Source organism: Leucoraja erinacea, chromosome 38, assembly GCF_028641065.1.
Source record: "Leucoraja erinacea ecotype New England chromosome 38, Leri_hhj_1, whole genome shotgun sequence".
In the NCBI taxonomy this organism is placed as follows: Eukaryota; Metazoa; Chordata; class Chondrichthyes; order Rajiformes; family Rajidae; genus Leucoraja; species Leucoraja erinaceus.
The window spans coordinates 4,070,454-4,093,557 of NC_073414.1; the positions used below are offsets into that span (position 1 = coordinate 4,070,454).

General features: G+C 42.6%; 1 protein-coding gene across 1 annotated transcript in view; it reads right to left on the minus strand.

Moving 5' to 3' along the window:
• Positions 1-1,472: 1,472 nt before the first annotated feature.
• LOC129714055 (striatin-3-like) overlaps positions 1,473-23,104 on the minus strand; it is a 54,304-nt gene continuing 32,672 nt past the window's right edge. Inside the window, exons 11-19 of the mRNA XM_055663513.1 lie at positions 22,281-22,456; positions 21,048-21,095; positions 20,510-20,631; positions 18,121-18,288; positions 15,549-15,689; positions 14,083-14,181; positions 13,474-13,560; positions 11,432-11,638; positions 1,473-9,262 (exon numbers count right to left, since the gene is read on the minus strand). Coding sequence (XP_055519488.1) covers positions 11,469-11,638; positions 13,474-13,560; positions 14,083-14,181; positions 15,549-15,689; positions 18,121-18,288; positions 20,510-20,631; positions 21,048-21,095; positions 22,281-22,456 — 1,011 coding nt within the window. The 3' untranslated portion in view covers positions 1,473-9,262; positions 11,432-11,468. The remainder of the gene's footprint in view (positions 9,263-11,431; positions 11,639-13,473; positions 13,561-14,082; positions 14,182-15,548; positions 15,690-18,120; positions 18,289-20,509; positions 20,632-21,047; positions 21,096-22,280; positions 22,457-23,104) is intronic.

Here is a 23,104-nt window from a genome sequence, read left to right on the forward strand (position 1 = left end):
TCCAGATCCTCATCACAGCCTTAAGCTCAGGAGAGGATAGAGTGACATTGAGGAGACCCGGTAAAACGGTAAACACTACCATACTTGGGGTCATACCTTCCACATAGGTGGATGGCTGGCTTAGGCGGTAGGGCAGCACAGTGGCGCAGCGGTAGAGTTGCTGCCTCACATCGCTAGAGACCCTGGTTCGATCCTGATCATGGATGTCGTCTGTACAGAGTTTGTACATTCTCCCCATGACCTGCGTGGGCTTTCTCCCACACTCCAGAAACCTACAGGTTTGTAGGTTATATGGCTTAGGTGAGATTGTAAATTGTCCCTGGTGTAGGAAAATGTTAGTGTGCGGGGATCGCTAGTGAGCATGGGCTCGATGGGCTGAAGGGCCTGTTTCACCAAATTAAAAAAAACCCAGTAGTGGTTGATCGTGCGTTAGCAAGGAGGTTGGATCCGCTGCTGAAGAAGGCATTCCCTGTCCGTTATGTGGGGTTAAAATCACTTCTAACCTTCCAGCCCATGACGGCATACTGTCTAGGGCCTCGGCATTACAGAATCGCAGGTGGAATTGTATAAGCATCCAGTTTCTGACTGGAATGACACCCATTGATGAAGCAGCTCAATGTTGCACCAAGGACATGGCCTTGAGGAATTCTAAAGTGGGACCCTAAGTCGAGGACAATTCATGTCCAACCAAACATGTCTTCCTTTGACAGATGTCACGATTCCAACTATGTTGTGAGATCCATCCGATACCCATTATTTTCCGGTGTGCACAAGCTCCTTGATGACAATAAAAGAACAGGAAAGATGGAAAAGACTAGGCTTGTATTCACTGGAGTTTAGAAGGATGAAGGGGAGATCTTATAGAAACATATAACATTATAAAAGGACTGGACAAGCTAGATGCAGGAAAAAGGTTCCCAATGTTGGGAGAGTCCAGAACCAGGGGCCACAGTCTTAGAATAAATTCACCATCCTCTGACTAAACATAGAAACATAGAAATTAGGTGCAGGAGTAGGCCATTCGGCCCTTCGAGCCTGCACCGCCATTCAATATGAGCATGGCTGATCATCCAACTCAGTATCCCGTACCTGCCTTCTCTCCATACCCTCTGATCCCCTTGGCCACAAGGGCCACATCTAACTCCCTCTTAAATATAGCCAATGAACTGGCCTCGACTACCCTCTGTGGCAGAGAGTTCCAGAGATTCACCACTCTCTGTGTGAAAAAAGTTCTCCTCATCTCGGTTTTAAAGGATTTCCCCCTTATCCTTAAGCTGTGACCCCTTGTCCTGGACTTCCCCAACATCGGGAACAATCTTCCTGCATCTAGCCTGTCCAACCCCTTAAGAATTTTGTAAGTAAAGAAATTCCTCCTCATCTCCTTCCTAAAAGAACATCCTTCATTATTTAATCAACCAGACTTCTGTGTTGAGATTGTGTTGGTGAAATTCGCAAAATACCATCACTGAATCTGTAGAAAACAAACACTTTACTTTCAGACTTTTCCACATACAGAACACGGATTAATCAGAAGACAAAAGTAAAATAAATAGACAAGAAAAAACAAGTGCCATAAAAGAGTTAACAGTAGTCTCTGATAAATACACAACTATTTGAGATACAGTGAGATGTACAAAATATCACATATTTAAAATTTTACATCATTTACAATAAACTTGTAGAGGAAGAAAATGTTATTTTTGTTTAGAAAGGGAAAAAAAAAAATCGCACTGGCTGGCCAGTGGTGAACTATACCCCGATCCACTGTGCAAAACAAGACCCTAGTCACACAATTTCCAAAGACTTGCATTGATTTTGTTTGAACTGCATGTAATGTTCTTTTTCTTTTTTAAACCAGTCATATTTCAGAATTATTTTGGCAGTGATAGAGATAGAGATTGAGTATCTTAGGTTTCTGGTAGGGGATGAGGGGGGCGAAGTCATGTGGAGGGAGAAAGAGAAAACCAAACAAATCCAAGTTGCGATGGCAGTCTGTCAAACAGTGTTGCCGCAAAACTAAGAACGTCACAATAAAATATCTGAACATCGCTCCCAACTTTAATGTTGCAGATTCAGGAATTTAAAAAAAAAAAAAAATACGTGGGTGCTGTTTCATAACTATACTCACCTGAATAATGATAGATTCTCATTGTTCCAAAACCAAGCCCATCTGATTTTGGAGATAGAGGGAAAGAGTACATCGACTATTCTTGCAGTTACCTGCAGCGTGGAGAATTGGACTAGATCCCGTTATCTGGACGGAACGTATGGGACTTCATTAAAAAAAATTGAATGGTTTGCAACAAGAGCACTTTGGACTGCATGCAACCAATATAAATCACTGGACAAAATTCTTTCCACCACATTCATGCCGGCCACCATTTAAGTAATCACAGGACATTTATTTTTTTTAACCAGTACATGTTTAGGTGCAGAACAGGGACCATGGTACCGAGTACCAATAAAAAATATACACCGGGAATTCGTATTTATGTTTCAGCCAAATAGGTGACTGCAGACAAGTGCCCATTGTTGATGGCACATTTTACGCCTAAAGGAAAAATTAGGGCAGGCGATAATTCGGGGTAGTACTGATCCACAAAGGGTGTTTGTGCCAGTTATTATTTGTTTACCGCAGGCTGCCTGCAGTATGAAGGAAGATTTGAGAAGGAGCAAGCAACACAGGCTCAATCCTGAAAGTTTGCACCTCGGATCTTTATAAAACAAGGTTCCTCGCACAATACTCGGATGTTTTAAGGAGAATGGCACCAATATCATCGACAAAACCCCCCCCAAAAACGGTCACTTAATGGGTCCATTCAAAAACAAGGGGAGTCGAGAAGGTGGACAATTACAATGACCTCCCTGGATCGTGACCAGGGCTCAGATTTCAGTTATAATAAAACGATGAGTGTGATTTTTGAGAACCTGGCACCCAAACTACATCGTAAAAATTGATGGCGACTACCATTTTTACTATGCGGACTGAATTTTTTTGGGGGAAAAAAACACAAAACAAGAAATTTACCGACTAGTTCCTTTTCTTTTCTGAGCCATAATTTGAGATTTCATTGATGGCTGTTATGAAACGTATGAAACCCAGCTCATCGTCAAGATAAATCTGGAAATAATACAGGTAATAAATTATCAGGATTAAAAATATAAATCGAATCCTTAACCCCTAGAGTTAAGTGTTCAACATTTCATTCTCTTTTCAAAAGTCCAAAGCAATCTAGAATATCCTGCTTGCAAACAAAACATACTTGTGACCAGAGATTCTGGAGTTGTGATCTTGGCTGCTTGTAATATAAACCTAACCCTGCGCACATGGAAGATAATGCCAGACTCGTGAGTGTTAAAAATAAATCTCCTTCCATATGCACATTTGGATGACGAGTCCACACTCAACAATGCTCCAACATTCAGTTCTCAGTACACAGACTATCAGTTAAAACAAAACAAAAATGGAAGGAAAACTAACAGCGGCCAATGTTCAGGTATATTGTCAAGGGGAATTTAGTTGCAGTATTGAGTTGTAAAAAGTTCAGGTTTTAAGCTGAAGGCCTTTGACTGTACGGTAGAAATGTCCAAACCAAGGTTCACGAGGCCCAGGCAATTTAGGCTTGTTTGCACGTGTCGTTTGCCAGTTTACCTTGCTTGGATCGTGTGGAACTGGAGCTTTGAGAAGTTGGTTCTTGCCAACTGACAGGCAAATCCTAAATAGGTAGCAGCAACTCATTGAGGTAAAAGCAAAGAATTCTCCAGCGTGAAGGAATCACCCAAAACATCCCCATAAGCCCAAAAACTTTATAGACATTCCCGTTGTACAGAATTCAGTACTGAATGTAATAGAACGGTTCTTAGCACACCCATTACAACATAAATGATCTGAAATATATTTAAACTTTGAACTGTATCTGTTATGTAAGTTTTTTGCTTCCTAGGTTGCTACACGGCTCGATTATATTTGTTAAATGCCACATGAAGGAAATGTTAGTCCGGAAATAGACAAAAGGTAATATCATCTTGAGGCGTTTTGTTCACATTTATATAAATAACTGGATGGCTACACTTGCTCATTTTGCTTAGCTTGCAATACAACAAAATACTCTTAATGCGTTCCCGCTGCCCAAATACTTTGTTCTTGAAGATTACTATGCCATGACTACAAGTAGATACTCGGTATCTTTCCGACAAGCAGGGCCTGGACATTTGACTGTGAAGGGAAAGCCAATGGTGTACATCATAGCAAGGCTGATCATATTTTCCCCTAAGTTCATGAGTGCTTTCCTCAGCTGGAATCAGCTAAAGGGAATATTAATGCCAAGTGGAGATCCATTGCAGAAGCCCAAATGGATAACTGAGATAAAAGGACTGAGCACAAGAACGTCCATATCTTTCATTCCCCTTTCCCCCGACTCTCAGTCTGAAGAAGGGTTTCGACCCGATTCCTTTTCTCCAGAGATGCTGCCTGACCCGCTGAGTTACTCCAGCTTTTGTGTGTCCAACCTCTTCATTTGCATGCCTCACGATATCACTTCACCGTTAAGTGTTTTGTTTGGAGGTCTAGACTTTTTTTATGTGGGGGGTGGGGGGGAAACTACCTTTCAGGGTCCCTACCTGGTCGGAGAGGCAGCTGTTCTTCAGGGCTGCAGCTTCGACCTGCCCTCGAGGCCTACCAGCGGGCCTGGAGCGGCGTTTCCTGTCGGGGACCGCCCAGAACCTCGGCTTCGGCGGCGGCACAGCACTGGAGCGCTATCGCGGAGCCGGCAATGCCTTGCTCGGGTCGCCGTGCAGGAGCCCCGTGATCTGAAGATCGCTGAGGAAAACATCGCAGAGCTGCGGGACTGTGGAGCGACCAGCTGCGGGCGGCGGCGCTGACTTTACACCGGGAGCCTGGGATCTCTAGATGAGATCGCCAGTTGTGGAGCTCCAACCGGCGCGGCCTTGTTGGCTTCGGAAGCCGCGGCCTCCAGTGCGGAGGCGGCCGTTCCAGGGTTCCCAGGCCCCTGAGAGGACTCTCCCGACGCCGGAGCAACATCACCCGGCGAGAACGGCCTGGAACATCGGGCCTCCGTAGAGGCAACTGTGGAGGCCTCAATAGGCCCGACTATGGGTGAACTGGGGTTGGGGACTGGACTTTGTGCCTTCCCTCATAATGGTAACCATTGTGGGGGGATGTTCTTTATGTTTAAAACTCTTATTAATGTTATGTCTGTATTCCTTCTTTATATGCTGCAAAATGGCAAGAAGCATTTCACTTCACTACACCTAGGTGTATGTGAATGTGACCAATAAAATACCTTTGAATGTACTAAATACTTTTGTAGGCTAATGCCGGGATTGCAGTTATAATATTTTATGACAGCTTGGTTGCTGAATAACCAGATGCACAAGTCATCGATGTACGGTACTTCACAATCAAGCCTGCATAGCATTCAAAGTCCATGCATAACTAAGTAACTCCCACTCTCCTTCTAAACTGTATTCTTCATATCCCCACCAACCTCTAACCCTAATCACTCAAACTGCAATCATCTTGATTAGAACATTTTCCACTAACCCTGCTCTCCCTTTGAACAGCTTCACCGATTGTTCCCTACTCACTCTACGATCTATGCACACAAACATCTCACTTGGACCGGCATTAATTTGAGGTCCACATATTCTGGTCTGGTCCCTGCAAGTGGATGAGTAATAAAACCAGCTGTACCCACAACTGCAGCAATCTGCATTGACTGGGGATTAAAACGAGAACATTCCCAGCCGATAGGGTTCCGCTACAAATAGAGATTCAGAGGAAGACAAGGTATTAACCGTACAAATAAAATAATAATCCCAATTGGATACCACATAATCTATTACCGTCTAAGACCAAGAAAGCCATTGGCAATTAAAACACGAGAGGATGCCTCTTGGTGTTACTGTCCCTGTGTATTTACATTCACAATAGTACTCGCTATTAAACATTGGTTATCGTATCTCATGTAGGAATCACCGATTTTAAAAACTTACTAGCAATGGGTTGGTGTTATATGAATGCATGATGCTCAATTTATATATTCTTCTTGGAACAGTTGACTGAAGCATTGAACTTGTTATTTAACTACGTGATTTATTATGTATAAAGATATTAATAAGGCATGAAGAAAATGTTGCCATTATTTACCCAGTGCAATTCAAAGTATTTTCTTTCCCTTTTCCCTCCTCTTCTGAAGGCATGCTCATATTGAGGTAAGAGTTCCACTAGCAGCCGTCACCCAAGTGTAAGCCTGCAAAGCGAGTGTTGGCAGGCTATTTCACTGCGGAAGAGCATTGGAATTAGAAGCACCTAGTCTCTCAACCCCAGCACAAAATGGTTTGTCAGACTTGGATCAGGAATCACTGTCCTGGTATTTCTGTTCAATGACCCATGGTCATGCTGACGAGATATTGAGCAAATAACAATAAACACCGCCTCACTTCCTCACCCACCGAATGTGTAAATATTCTTAGAATATGGGGAGGTGAAGGGCAAATGTATATCGACAGTTGTAACCAAGTGGATCATGGTCAACTATCTTATTAAATTGAGATTAGTTTGTTTTACGTGATTTGCTTGCCCATCAATGTTAACGGCAGTTAGGGGGGTAGGGCTAGATCAGGAAACAATTTCTTTCCTTGAAGAATTTTAGTGAATCAGATGTGCTGAAATAAAGATTGAAGAATCAGATTGTTATAATCCAGTCGCTTCTATGGTTACAATTACTTTTATAAATTGTTTTAAAATTCCAAAATCCTCAGCGGTCGTGGTAAGGTTTGCGTTTAATTCTCTGGACTTAGTCCTTTGCATTTCCATGATTATATCCACAACAGCATGCCTTATGGAAGTGAAGTTGGCATTTCTTATGTCACGAACAAATAGGAAATGTTTTGTTGTTTGCCAGGGGGGTGCTAGAAAGGCAGAGAGTGAAAGTGAATCCCTTGAAGAAATGGACATATGTGGTTCCTGAAGAGAGAAAGCAAGATGGAATAAGTGTTTTTTTTTTGTTCTGGAAACTCTTCTGAGTGACTTAACATTGAATTGGCCCAAGATGGGCAGAATTATTTTTTTTGTGTGCTTCTATCAAGAACGCTAGATTCAAACAGCTGGGCTTAAACCAGCATTCTGAGTGAGAGACATCGGTGGCAACGTGACTAGTCTAAGCTGAAAAAATAATGATCGGGATATGCAAAAATATAAAGGGAATGGTCAGAAATTGCTCCAGATTGCTGAAGTGCTGGTAACTGGAGCATCAAGCTCTATTTTTAAAGCAGTGCTGCATCATATTTAGCGGACAATATCATTGCAAGCTGAAATCTGAAGAAGCAACACAGAATGCGGTGCCCATGACCTGTAAAGACATTGTGGCAGGCATTTCCTTGCTTGCACTTCGCTTATATAAGGATTTCAGTGTAACAATTTTCTCACTGAAAAGAAAGCCCCATTGGGTGGAGAGTCGGTCAAATTTTCTGCATAACACTCACCACACTGCGGCAGACGTTATATTAACACCATTATTCCACGGAGGGTTCCCACTGTGCCTGCAAGATCTTTGGAGAAGCTCCACAGCAAATTTCATTTGTTTAAATCCAGAATCGCGCACATACACTGTCGTGTCATTTTTTACATTATTTTTCTTAGGGGTTGTCCCCAACGCCAGGCACCTGAGTGCCATTTCTCTTACTCATTGGAATGCTGAGGTATACGCCACTCTTGGTAAATGGCCACATCTCTTGAGCAAGCCTTGGTAGTGATGCCTGCGAAGGCGTACAGGTTTGTAGGTTAATTGGCTTGGTAAATGTAAAAATTGTCCCTGGTGGGTGTAGGATAGTGTTAATGTGCGTGGATCGCTGGTCGGCACGGACATGGCAAAGCACTGTATCTCTAAACTAAACTAACTCCTGGTATAATTTGCAGGACATGAAAAATGATAAAAGCTACCTGTTTATCTCATTATTTTCATGTTAGTACAACATCTGGAAATGATTTGCTCCATAAAGAAACACCTTTGTGCTTAAGTTAGAAATGTAACGAAACAAATCTGTGCAAACAAAATTCCCATGCTGGTTACCAATACTTCCTTATTGCCACAACTTAAGTGATGTTAGCCATCATAGGAATTTTCCCTATTAAGAGAAGTAACTAGAATCTATCATGAAGACTTCAGATGTTAAATCATTCCTTCCTGGGACATGCAGAACAACTTAGTCACAGGCTTAATCTCTGATCTCTGCAGTTTGCCAACATAAACACACTTAACCAAGGCAGAGAAGTAATCAACAAACCAAAAGGATGCTGAACTGTGCTAAGATCAGAAGTAGTCATGGCTAAATTACTCTCGGCAGCATTAAACAAGACATTCAAGCATGGGGACAATGCCAAAAAGAGCCACAAGGCGAGATATTAATGGCCTGAGTAATGGGGAAGCGCTAAACAAGTGCAGAGCTTTTAGTCTTCAAAGGATTCGTTAACAGAGCGAGCTGAAATGGTACGGAGCACGGTGAATCAGAAATACTTGCTTTACAATTAAATGCTCAGAGACAGACAAACAGGAACATTAATTAGCAAAATCTACCCCATTGTGTTAACAGAGTACATTCAAGACCGTCGGACTAAGTGATCCTCAGATGAGGGGATGGGTGGTCACAAACCACCCAGGTTGTACACTACTACCTTTGTATTCTTGTATGCCCATGACAGGGGACAATGGTCCTCTCCTGGGTATGCCCTCACAGAATTCCCAGAATTTGTGAAGCGGGCAGAGAAAAATAAAGATATTCTCTGTGTCAATGATATATTGGTACTTAATGGAAAACTGTCTGGGAAAAGGAAAATAACTATCGAGGTACCAGGCTGTATTAAAAAAGTAGTCCAACTGTTTAAAAAAATAATTTAGCAAAGCACAAAACCTCGTCTTGCACCTTTTTTTATGGTTTGACCCAGACCTCTGCTATACTTTCTACTAATTTCACACAGCCCACTAGTGGGTACCCATACAAAATTTACCATTTTTCTTTCTAAAAGTTTAAAACTTTTACATGTTCTATAGAAAGTTCAGTGAACATAAGCCCAGAAAAGGTTTAAACGCAAACCCTGAGCTTAGTTGAGAAAAGAGTGGATAGGGCACGACCCAGGACTGTGAATTTAAAGGCTGGAGGCAAATCATCTTCATTCACCAATTCAAGGCAACCATTCGAAGAGAAACGTGGGATCAACCCTTGTAGATGAGCAGAAACCAGTCTGTAAAAGGAAGAGGGAAAGAAATGTAAATTGGAAGGAAAGATTAACTAGAGACTTATTATATACGTCCATGCACCTGTTTTACTATCAACCATAAGATGGCAGAAGTGAGCTATTCAAACTGTGCAATTTAGATAGAGCGCGGAACAGGCACTTAAGCACCACTGAAACCGCGCCGACCAGCGATCCCATATTAACATAGAAAATAGGTGCAGGAGTAGGCCATTCAGCCCTTCGAGCCTGCACGCCATTCAATATGATCATGGCTGATCATCCAACTCAGTATCCTGTACCTGCCTTCTCTCCATACCCCCTGATCCCTTTAGCTAAAAGGGCCACATTTAACTCCCTCTTAAATATAGCCAATGAACTGTGGCCTCAACTACCTTCTGTGGCAGAGAATTCCACAGATTCACCACTCTCTGTGTGAAAAATGTTTTTCTCATCTCGGTCCTAAAATACTTCCCCCTTATCCTTAAACTGTGTGACCCCTTGGTCTGGACTTCCCCAACATCGGGAATAATCTTCTGCCCAACACATACTAGGGACAAGTTTACATTGATACTAATCCAATTAACCTACAAACCTGCACGTCTTTGGAGTGTGGGAGGAAACCAAAGTTCTCAGAGAAAATCCATGCAGGTCAAGGGGAGAACGTGCAAACTCCGTACAGACAAGCACCCGTAGTCGGGATTGAACCGGGGTCTCTGGCGCTGTGAGGCAGTAGCTGTACTGCTAGGCCACCATGCCACCATTACTTTCAACCATAAGGTGGCAGAAGTGGGCCATTCAAACTGTGTACAGTGGGCTAGTCAAACATTTTCTGAAGCTACAAAATATTATCATTTCTTTTGTTTTTTCACCTTTTGTGGCAGGGCTAAATTTTACTGGGAAATCAGACCTATGTTGTTGAAGTCTTGGTAACTTGCCAAGTTTGAATTTAACCATTTTCAGCAATTAATAGAAACATAGAAACATAGAAATTTGGTAGGAAAGATCTTCGGCCCTTCGAGCTATAATTCAATTGAAAAAATCATTACTCAGGGAAAATGAGAAGTTCCTCCATACACCCAAACCTTATCCACAAGGCAGTACAGTTATATCCCTCTTAAATATGTCCAATGAAAGCCTCAACTACCCTCTGTGGCAGATTAACCCAGAGATTCACCACTCTCTGCGCCAGCAAAAGAACACAGGCCAGTTGACCCCTTTATCCTGGTGTAATGATCCCCTTGTCCTGACCAAACATCAAACATCTTCCTGTGTGCAAGTTCATGAGAGGAATAGATCAGGTACATGCACAGTCTTTTGCCCAGAATAGGTGAATCGAGAACCAGAGAACATAAGGTTAAGGAGAAGAGGGAAAGATTTAATCAGAACACAGGGGTAATTTTTTAACGTGAGGGGCAGTGAGTATATGTGCCAGAGGAGGTAGTCGAGGCAGGTACTATCATCACAGTTAAGATACATTTGTTCAGGTACATGGATAGGATTGATTTAGTGGGTTACCAAAACAAACAATTTGTGTGCAGGGAGGTGGGACGAGTGTGGATGGGGGCAAGTTGGTCGGCGTGGGCAAGTTGGATCGAAGGGCCTGCTTCTACACTGTATGACTATTAAAACTAGGGCAATTTGGGCCAAAGGGCCTATTTTCATGCTGTGTGACTATGACTAAACACGCTGTGTCTTGCAAGGGTGAAAATTTAGTGGGTTATGTGCCAAGTGCAGGGAGGTGGGACGAGTGTGGATGGGGGCAAGTTGGTCTGCTTAAGATAGCACGGTCGGCATGCCAGGCTGCGTCGACTTGAGAGGCAGGTTATTGCTTGATTATCATTGTCGATCCTACTCTTGACCTCATCCACAAGAGAGTGGCAAGCAAACGGTCGCAGGAAATTGGGCAACCTCTCAACGTTAGGTAGTTGTGTAATTCAATCATCAAAAGTAATTATCCCGCCAATTAAACTAAACCTTCTACTATTTTACCATATTGCACAAATGCATGGTACCAATGCTACCCCAATCATCCCTCACAGTGAATCAACTAGGAGAGGTCTCGACCCGAAACGTCACCCATTCCTTCTCTCCAGAGATGCTGCCTGTTCCGCTGAGTTACTCCAGCATTTTGTGTCTACATTACAAAGTGCTTTTCCACCATACGCTAACGCTCACCTGCTCAGAGGAATGAGACCAGGGAGGCTAAGGTCTGTCATACAAACACTTTAGCGAGGGCGTCTGCTCCAGCGCTAGCAATGTACGCTTTGCTTGGGTGGAAGGTGACATCGTGGATTGCTTCATCATACTTCTTCCGGTGTGCCGTAATTTCCTGAACACAGGTCTTATTGTCTAGGTTCCAGAGACGTATCGAGCAGTCATGGCCTGTGTAATCAAGTACATTCAGGAATTTAAACCTGCAACATTTATATTAGTATCCACCCCAAATAATTTGCTGAGTGCCCACCAATGTCCATGATGTTGCAAGGTGCTTCACAGCTAATGAAATACAGTCACTGTTATTATGGAGGCAAGTTCACAGTCAATTTTCCCATTGAAAGATCCCACAAAACAGCATTGAGAAAAATGGCCTCTTTTGAATTGGCTATAAATCTCCCAAGCCTTCCAATATCATGGCTGATCACCTACTTCAAATCTTTTTTCTTGATTTAGCTCAGGAATCCTCAATTCTCTTAATACCCCAAAACCTATTGATCCCTGGCTTGGATTTACTCATCCACTGAGTATCTACAAGGTCAGTTTAAGCACCAAAAACGTGTAACATTCTGACTGAAATAATTCCTGCGCCTATCCTATATCCTGGAACTATAATCCTATTTCTAGACTCTCCAGCCAGGGAAAACCATCTCTTCGACAAGGTTAATAAATCCATGTTAGCACTGAGAGCTCACGGTTCTTAAATCAGTACTGTCTGGAGTAAATGGGGCTCTGTTTAACAATTCATCCAGATGAGAGTGAAGCAATCCTGTTTTGCACAATCCCTTTGATTTGACTGTGCCAAGTTTTTCCAACCGAGCCACATGTTTATTGTAGCTGTAAATTAATAACACAGCTCTTTAAATCCCAAATCCTTCCATTTTCCCACTTTTCAATAGACAATAGGTGCAGGAGTAGGCCATTCGGCCCTTCGAGCCAGCACCGCCATTCAATGTGATCATGGCTGATCATCCACAATCAGTACCCCGTTCCTGCCTTCTCCCCAGATTCCCTGACTCCGCTATCTTTAAGAACTTTATTTAACCCTCTTGAAAGCATCCAGAGAACCGGCCTCCATCGCCCTCTGATGCAGAGAATTCCACAGACTCACAACTCTTTGTGTGAAAAAGCATGTCGTCATTTCCCTTCTTTTTTGAAATTACCAATGGATATCGATCAGCTACAAAACAGAGTGTATCTTCACACGTAATAAAACATTTAATGCATTCACCTTCTAGCGGTTGGCAGGTTTATCATTTCCATTTTCTAAATGGAATTGGCAAGGGATCAGAAACAAAGACCCATAAAGTCACTAATCCACAGTAATCAGAAGTGATAACAGACCAATGGGATCTAAATGAAAGGTCCTGACCCGAAACATCGCCCATCCTTTTTCACCAGAGATGCTGTCTGACCTGCTGAGTTACCTCAGCACTTTGTGTCTATCTTTGACAATAGACCAAACTAGTTCAAGTTACCCCATTACACTAGCACCCCTGTTCCGTTATTTTCTCTGGTCTACTCTCAATAGAGGAGTGGGAGGTTGTTGAAAGTCTACCTCACCGAGACAATCTTCCTTGTTGCAGAGCTTGTACATTTTTTAATCCCTACTTTCCCCTGTGGCTGTAACACTATATTCTGCACTCTGCTTACTTTCTATTTTGCATGACCGGTTATACTCGTGTAGTAAGATAGTACAATAATCAATTAAAATCAACACCGATTGTTACTTTTGTTCCTCCCCAACATCAAGCAACATATGCAAAATAAATGTATATAGCCATTTATCTCATTGTCATTCATGTGATGTTGTGGCATGAATACCAGCAGATGTTTTTTAACAAGTGAACATCCATCAAGAGAAGTGCACTTAATAGGCTGGGAAATATTTGTGATGTCTTGATGTTTGATAAATTTAATCTTGTTGTACAGAACATGACTCAATTAAAAGTACAAATCGTCAGGCAATGGATTAAGATTAAAAGTGGTGTATGGGCACTTACTTCCAGACATCAGGAAAACTCCATTGGGATCTACAGCAAGACAAGTGACGGCATCCAAGTGAGCCACCATTGAATGGATCATTTTCCCTATAAACAGTAAATTGAGGAATGTCACAGACAAGAAGGAGGCAAGTATATCGCAGCCTATCCAGCCGACTACATTATGCTCTTGGTCACTTATCACCCAACCTCTTCCTAAATCCACTCTGGGTCTCAACAGCGTTTTTTGATTTGTTTTTTTTCCTTTCCCAAGATAAACCACTCTCAATTAACTGGAAGGTACACAAAAAAGCTGGTCAGCGGGTGCAGCAGCATCTATGGAGCGAAGGAAATAGACAACGTCTCGGCCCGAAACACTTCCGGGCTTTGGCCCGAAACGTTGCCTATTTCCTTCGCTCCATAGATGCTGCTGCACCCGCTGAGTTTCTCCAGCTTTTTTGTGTGATTCTCCAGCATCTGCAGTTCCTTCTTAAACTCAATTAATGTGTGTGTGTGTGTGAGAGCGCACATATATTTGTATACATATATATTCACAAATCACACACAGCATCCCAAACATTATGGAGGGCACTGTACGTAACTCTGTTAGAAACCCCCCCTTTTTTTTACCTGTTTTGTTATCAAAAAAGCGAATACATCTGTCATCGTGTGCAGTGATGGTGACTGGCAGTTTGGGATGGGACACAATCCGGTTAATCTGATTAGCAGCTGAAAAAGGAGAGAGAATGAAAGCATGTTATCCGGACATTATCTTATTTTATTTTTAGACACCCAGAAGAGCATTCGGCTTATTGGATCCACTCCAACTCTAAGGGGAGTAATCCGATTAGTTTCAGTGACAGACAGATTACAACAGCAGATTACTAAGGTCAGAAATGTCTGCTTATCTATCCCAGGCACCCAGAGTTATTGTCTAAATTGAATGCATTATATCCCAACAATATAATCAAAACCTGCAGATGCAGGAAATCTGAAATAGATGGAAAATACTGAAAATGCTCTGCAGGCAAGGCAGCTTCTGTGGAGAGAGAAACAGTTAATGTTTCAGGTCTGGTCTGTTGATTTTTTCCAGTATTTTGTTTTTATTACGCAACTTCAAATGGTTATCATCTCGATATTAAAGTTGCAACATCAATGGGTATCATTTCTGGAATGAATTGGGTGGATGGAATGGAAAGATACAGCATGGATTTAGGCCCATTGGCCCACCGAGTCCATACCGACCATCGATCACTTGTTCGCACTAGTTCTGTTTTCCCACTCTCTCACCGGCTTGTTACACAGTAGTTGCAATTTACAAATGGCAATTAACCTACAAACCCACATTCTTTGGGATGTGGGAGGAAACCGGAGCACCCAGAGAAAACCCACAGAATCACAGGGAAAACATACTAACTCCACATAGACAGACAGGATTGAACCTGGGTCTCTGGTGTAGTGAGGCAGCGGTTCTACCAGCTGCGCCACTGTGCCGCCCTGGTACAGGATTTAGTTTAGTTTAGAGATACAGCACGGAAACAGGCCCTTCGGCCCACCGGGTCCACGCTGACCAGTGATCCCCACACATTAACACTATCCTACAGCCACTAGGGGCAATTTTTTAAATTTACCAAGCCATTTAACCTAACAACCTGTACGTCTTTGGAGCGTGGGAGGAAATTGAAGATCTCGGAGAAAACCCACGCAGGTCACAGGGAGAACATACAAACTCCATACAGACAGCACCCGTAGTCGGGATCGAACCTGGTATGGTTTCTTTTTAAATTGGTAGTTGATTTACAAAACCTATGTACTTTTGAGGAATGGGAATAAATAGTATTTTCTTTACCTATTGAGAGAGAGAGAGAGGTAGTCAAAGGCTCAGCACCCTCTCCACCATATGCAGCCTTACTCCACCTTGTGTGGTATACAAATCACCTGCTTTACAAATATACTTACAAATCAGACAGAGTACTATGTTTAATAAAATGGTCAAAAATATGCCAAAAAAATGTTTTTAAGGCAAGAGGCCGAACTCCTCATGTAGAACAGGACTTAAGTGCAGGATTGCCACCTTTTCTCGCCTCCCAGCTTACCACTGTCAGATGTTGTGGAGTCCAGGTGGATCACTGGCTGCGTGGTCTCCAAATCGTAGATGACCACATCCCCGCTGGTGAAGGAGGTCACAGCATGTGCAGGGTCATTCAGGAAGGCAACCGATGTAGGAATCCCATTTTCTGCAAATATGGAATTAAATCTGAATTAAGAATCCAAACGAGTTCAAACAGAAAAAGTAAAGAGTCCACTGGCAGTTCTATCTTGCATCCCCAGTAAAATTCACACACTCTCCGTGTCTACTGATAAATATTCACACTCCCCAGGGCCCCCAGTAAATGTTCACACACTTCCCAGGTCTACCAGTAACAGTTCTCACACTCCCCAGACCCCTGCAATTTGATACTTTTGTTTTCCAACTATGGACTGGAATAATACAAAATGAAGCATTAACTCTTGCGAACACTGCGTAATCTATTATCCTTACACTCTGTGTGAGAAAGAACTGCAGATGCTGGTTTAAATCGAAGGTAGATACAAAATGCTGGAGTAACTCTGAGGGACACAGCACCTCTGGAGAGAAGGTATAGGTGACGTTTCGGGACGTAGACACTTTTTCCTTCAGACTGATGTCAAGGGAGTGGGCGGTACAAAGATAGAATGTAGTCGGCGACAGTAAGGCGGGTGGAAGAACTGGGTATAAAGAGCGAAAGCTAGGACTATTTGAAGTTAGAGAATTCAATGTTCATAGGATGGAGTCGAGGTATGTGGAAATTAATTTGGTGGGACATGAACAAGCAGAAACAATGGGTCTGCAAGGACAGCGCTGTTTGTGGATTTTGGGGCTGGGGAACGATAAGGTTGGTGGCTTTAGAGGGCAGAGTCGGAAGTGATGAAATCAGTAATGGTGTTTGAGATTAAGGCTTGGTGCTTGTCTGTGGATAAGTAGGAGGAGGTGTCTGAGAATTGTCGCCTGGCCTCAGCGGTCAGAGGTCAACGCGCCAGACTACCACTCTTGTTCTTAAGCATGATTGTGCCTATTTATTATTAAAGTAAGATTATTCCTGGATTGAATGCAAAAAAGGATTTCACTGTACCGAGGTTCATGTGATAATAAAATACCATTGCACACTTGCAAGGAGTACAAACTTTTAATATTCACTATATAACACATATCACTGCACAGCATATTTCATTTACGATGAGCAGATCTGCATATCCCCACATGGCTCTTCCATTTATTGGTACAAGTATATAGAAAAGAAGGTGTTTAAGAAGGAACTGCAGATGCTGGAGAATCGAAGGTTACACAAAAAAGCTGGAGAAACTCAGCGGGTGCAGCAGCATCTATGGAGCGAAGGAAATAGGCAACGTTTCGTCTGAAGAAGGGTTTCGGCCCGTAAACGTTGCCTATTTCCTTCGCTCCATAGATGCTGCTGCACCCGCTGAGTTTCTCCAGCTTTTTTGTGTAACTATAGAAAAGAAGGCTTTGATATTTCGCGTCTGTACAAGTCGAGGATGTTTTTCAGACTAATCACAGTTTTCACCCTTTTGGCTATGGATCAGAAAGTACTCTTTAAATCAATACAAGCAGGGTTTTGCCTCGGGCATGAGTTCCAGAATCTCCAAATGATGAAATGAGAAGAAACCTACTCAGACCACATTATAATTAAGTTAGCCAAATGAACTCATGTGTGGATGCAATCACTCTGTCCCACTGGTTAAGGAAGGGGAGAAATGGCTGCTTGTGCTATCTTATTAGTGGAAAGAGTCTAAGTCATGGAGAAATAGATCAAAGAAACAGCCCTTTAGCTCACTGAGTTCATGCCAACCATCAAGCATTTATTTTTATACTAATGACAACCCAACCTATTTTATTCTAACCCATTATATTTCCATTAACTTCCCTTTCCACACAAGGTCCTATATCTCATCTTCATATAATGGACAATTTATAGTGGCCAATGAACTTGCCAATCTGTACATCTTTGGGATGTGGGACAAAACCAGAGCATGCAGGGGAAATCCACACCATCACGAGGAGGATATGTAAACACAGGCAGCACTGGAGGTCAGAATTTAACCTGGGTCACTGGCGCTGTGCCTCCCAGGCTTTCATGTTTGTGTCGTGTACCTTTGCTATCCACACGACCCCCGCCCTCCAGCCTCCACCAACAATCTGGTGATATTCTGGTTCTCGGAATTGAACAAGAACAAATTTGTCGAGTTATACAGAAGATGGTGTAATCCAAAGCATTATCTTCCAATAACAAATGATGGAACTTTATTAATGATCGGGGGAAAAGACTGAAAAACTAACATTCCAACTGTAGTCACCTACTTATTTTCCCCCTTTTTGCTTAAGATCTTACAGTAAAAAAAAGTCTGGTTTAATCACAATTAATGATGGAGAGATGGATTAGTCGGAAGGAAGTATATCTGGGAATCAACCATCCTTATAATCTGCATTCCAATCCAACAGGTCACTCAATTTATGACACCCTACCTTTCTCCCCTGCCAGCATTGTCCATGTATATTTCTCCCTTGCAGCGATTAGCCGTAATTATTCCAAGAGACCTATGCATTTGCCTACAATTTTTTCCTTCACTCACCCTTTTCTCTATTGTATGTACCAACACAAGCTGGATTGACAGCTGCATCCCACAGTCTGACAGTTCCATCTGCTGAACATGAAATCAGGCGATTCTTCAGGATAGTAAACGCAAGCCCCCAAATCGCATCTGTATGACCATTTAGTGTTCTGGATAAATTGCTGTCATCTGTAAAAAAAAAAAAAAAAAAAAAAAAATTCAATATGCTGAATGGCAAGTGTCATCAAGGATGAAGTAAGTAGCCCATTTTATCCTGGAATGGCCTATCCATTAGCATTGTAGCATCTTCACCACATTAGCACCATCACCAAATGGACTAAAATAAATAAAATGGGTAGCCAAAAACTACTCAATAGCTTTTTTTAAATTTCCAAAAATAAACTTTGACCAGACTTAAAAATATATACAAAGCAAAAAAACTCTTTCCGACAAGCTCAGCGCCTGTACATTCATTAGTGTCATAAGCAGCTGTGTTCGCACCAATCCTTAAGCAAAACATCCTTGCCACTATTGTGGTCCGCCTGAGGTAATATCCCTTCCTTGTATGATTGGGGTCCACACCGAACTCTGCCCCTCAAAGTCCAGCAGCTGAAGGCCCCTAGACTGTGGTCCATCCCCACCTCGTTATTGGATGTACCAAGCTTCAATGAGTCCCTCAGTACGTACTCCTGCAGTGTGGAATGGACCAGCGGCAACATTCCATGATGGACATCTCGCTCTGCTGGGAGCCAACACATTTTGGGTAGACTAAAGATTAAATAGAACTGGGGAAGCACGGTGGCTTAGCGATAGAGCTACTGTCTTATGGCACCAGAGACCCGGGTTCGAGCTTGTCTGTACGGGGTTTTATGCTCTCCCCATGACCTGCGTAGGTTTTCTCCCAGGTTTCCTCCCACACTCTAAAGACGTGCAGGTTTGTAGGTTAATTGGCTCGGTATAAATATAAATTGTCCCTAGTGGGTGTAGGATAGTGTTAGTGTGAGAGGATCGCTGGTTGGTGCAGACTCGGTGGGCTAAGGGGCATGTTTCCGTGCTGCATCTCTGAGCTAAATGGGAAAGAAACTCACCTTGTCAGTAATGCCCACAAAGTGAATTCAAGGCATGAGCCTCGTTACAACAAACCAGTAAATGAAAGAGATTTCAATCATTCCAATCTCACTGCATTTTTTCTGGTAAAATGAATCTATTTTGGGAGAACTTGCATTTTTTATTTCCTCACAAAAAACAGACCTCGTCCATGGAATACATTGGCTTTGTTTCCAGTGCAGCATTTGCTCCACCCTTTATCTTCTCATTGCCTGGGTCGTGTTGGCAAAGTTTACTCTGTAAATTTTTTATAACTGAGAGAGCAGAGCAGAGCCGAGCCACAAATTGGCACGAGTCACAATTTTTTTACCACATATTAAGTTTTACCCGTATGACCTTATATTTCATTGGTGGGTTACTCAGGCAGGGCCCCATTTTATTGAAGTTCTTATGAGTAAATGTGAGCCAAATGTGAGCAGAATAAACTGTCGACATTATCCAGGACCAATCGTAAATGTAGGCTATTTGACCAAAAATTAATTTGTTGTTTTTAAATCTGTTAATGTCTGGAAAAATACATCCCATTGAGGCACAGTATTGGTCACATGTTCTTTGACATAGAACAAAAATCAACAAGTTTGGGACAGATTAGTAAAGAAACAGCAGATAATAATTAGATAAGAGGGAATGAGAGGAATAGATCAGGTAAAAGCACAACCAGGGCAGGTACATCGAGGACACGAGGTTTAAGGTGAAGGGGAAAAGGATGTTAGGATGAGAATTTTTATACTGACGAATTGTAATGTTTATGTTGGCCTAAAATAGGACACCTTGATAGTGTCCTCTGTGATGTTCAAAGGAAAGACTCTGAACTCTTGAATAGGAATCTGAGGGGTAACTTGTTCACACAAAGGTGGTGGGGGTGTATGGAACAAGCTGCCAGAGGAGGTAGTTGAGGCTGGGACTACCCCAACATTTAAGAAACAGGTGCATAGATAGGAGAGATATGTACCAAACTGCGGAGCATCCTGGACAATACAGCTCACCCCCACCATGACATACTGGTCAATCTGAGGAGCATCTTCAGCAACAGAGTGGTTCCACCAAGATGCAGCACAGAACCTCATATGGAGATCCTTCTTCCCTGTGGCTATCAAACCGTACAACGCCCCCCCCCCCCCTCCTGTCGTGGGGTGGACCGAGACCGATGCCCGCCCCCCCCCCCCCCCCCCAATCTCTACACACCCCAAATCCTTTCCACTCATCACTTTAATTTCATGTTTCATGTATTTTGTGTTTTTATGACAGCAGTTGGCAGATCAATTTCCCTCCTAGTTATATTGTATCGCAGCATAGTACATACCGTAGGTATCATACGGGTCAGTGTTCAAACTTGGAATGTTCCAGCAGCAGATTGTGCCATCAAGTCCTCCACTGAAGCATTGGTCTCCTTTAGAACTAACAGCTATCGCTAACACTGGGTCTCTGTAACAGCAGGAGGTAAACAGATCAGCAATCTACAGTACAAAATGACCAGATAACATGATACCGGCAATGCAGTAAAGTACAAGCAGTAATTTCTCTCTGAATCATGTTCAGTACAGTAACGCACCCTAATATTTAGTCGTAGTAGACAACAACCACTCTTCCAGGTGCACTGATGAGATCAGTTTGAGCACAGAAACTGGAACATATTAGGACCTATTCTGCCACAGAGTAAAGCTATGATAGTTTTTCAACTCATCAGCAGTAGATATTAACTGTTTGCACTAATAATGTTGAGTTAATCAAGAATTCTAGTAATATAACACAATACAGCATGGCAGGACAAAAAATCTCTGAATTATGTACTTTGTATTTTTAATAAGACTGATGGAGTAGCAGATTCCAATTATACTCACACGTGGCCCCTGAACGTGTAAATGGGTTCCACATCCAATGCAGTACTCCTGAAATGCAAATAAACAGAATGGAAATCATTTATTTTTCCACATGACATTCTACCTTATTTATTCTAAACAAAAACTAGAATTTTCTTCAGACATTTCCAGTTACTTCCAACTTTCTGTGAATATAGAGAAACCAGCTCCAAGCTAAACTAAACCAATTCTTTGGGCCAGGATGTGCCATTTCCATTACACCTCTAATGGGTTACACTAGTCTCGATAATACCGTTGTGGGTCTACCAGAGTACAAAAAAAACTATTAAATAAGGTAGACAAAAATGCTGGAAAAACTCAGCTGGTGAGGCAGCATTTATGGAGCGAAGGAAACAGGCAAGGTTTCGGCCCGAAACGTTGCCCGTTTTCTTCCCTCCATAGATGCTGCCTCACCCGCTGAGTTTCTCCAGCATTTTTGTCTACCGTCGATTTTCCAGCATCTGCAGTTCCTTCTTAAACACTTAATCACCTCGGGGAGGTTTTGGTTGGGTAAGAACTCTGGATGAACGAGATTCCACTGGACTTAGCGACTACGGTTCAGTTGGCCCATGCCACTATGGAAACAAGTGCAAGTCATCCAAAACTCAAGATTCTTATGCAAGTTAGTGTTGGGATATGGGACACAGTGCAACTGGAGGAGACACAGTGAGCAATGAGCACTCTCAGGTTAGTGGTAGAGAGAAGCTCTTTGACATTACAATGGTATTCATCCCAAAACGTAAAAACTCCGACTTAACATAATTTTTTTTTTAAAGCACGCCATACAAGGGGTCACAGCTTAAGGATAAGGGGGAAATCCTTTAAAACCGAGATGAGAAGAACTTTTTTCACACAGAGAGTGGAGAATCTCTGGAACTCTCTGCCACAGAGGGTAGTTGAGGCCAGTTCATTGGCTATATTTAAGAGGGAGTTAGATGTGGCCCTTGTGGCTAAGGGGATCAGGGGGTATAGAGAGAAGGCAGGTACGGGATACTGAGTTGGATGATCAGCCATGATCATATTGAATGGCGGTGCAGGCTCGAAGGGCCGAATGGCCTACTCCTGCACCTAATTTCTATGTTTCTATGTTTCTATACCCGATTTCATCTGAATCACATTTTACTTTTAACATTTTTAAACTGCAGGTAGATTGTGAACATCCCTTTATCAACCAGAGTTCCCTCTTAATTTTAAATACACAGAAACAAGTTTTACTTTTTGGCAGGGACGGTTTTCTGCAGGTTCCACAGCTTGAGTGTGCGATCCTCTGATGCAGTGACAAGCACTGGCTCCTCCGGGTGAAACGCCAGTGCTCGGATCCCATCAAAATGACTCCGCAGCGTATATTTAGGATTCCAAGTCTTCCTGAAGGCATCCTTACTGTCAGACATCTGAAGCAAAGAAAGAAAAACTTCATTAAAGTGACCTCTTTTCACAGCATTGATGGAAGAGTATCTTACAGGGAGGAAAGACAAAATGCTGGAGTAACTCAGCAGCATCTCTGGAGAAAAAGGATTGGTGGTGTTTTGGATTGGGAATCTTCTTCTTGTATGGTAGCTAACATTAGCTTCTAATGTAACAAACCAGCCTGTTCTAAAGGTTACATATAATATCCAGCTTTAATATTACATTTTATGAAATTAAAATTGTACCTAGAATAGAAGAGGTGAAGGAAAAAAAGTCCTTCACTGTGCATCAAGATGTTCCAAGGACATCAAACAAGCATAGTGTGAGATGCCATAAAGAGTCTTACACTGCGGAAACATGCCCTTCGGCCCAACTTGCCCACACCTGGCCAACATGTCCCATCTACACCAGTCTCACCTGCCCACATCCATCTAAACTTGTCCTATCCATGTTACTGTCTTATTATTTCTTAAACACTGCGATAATACCTGCCTCAACTACCCCCTCTGGCAGCTCATTCTGTACACCCACCACCTTTTGTGTGAACAAGTTACCCCTCAAGTTCCTATTAAATCTTTCCCAATCCCCCTCCCCCACCTTAAACCAGCGTTCTCTGGTTCACGATTCTGGGC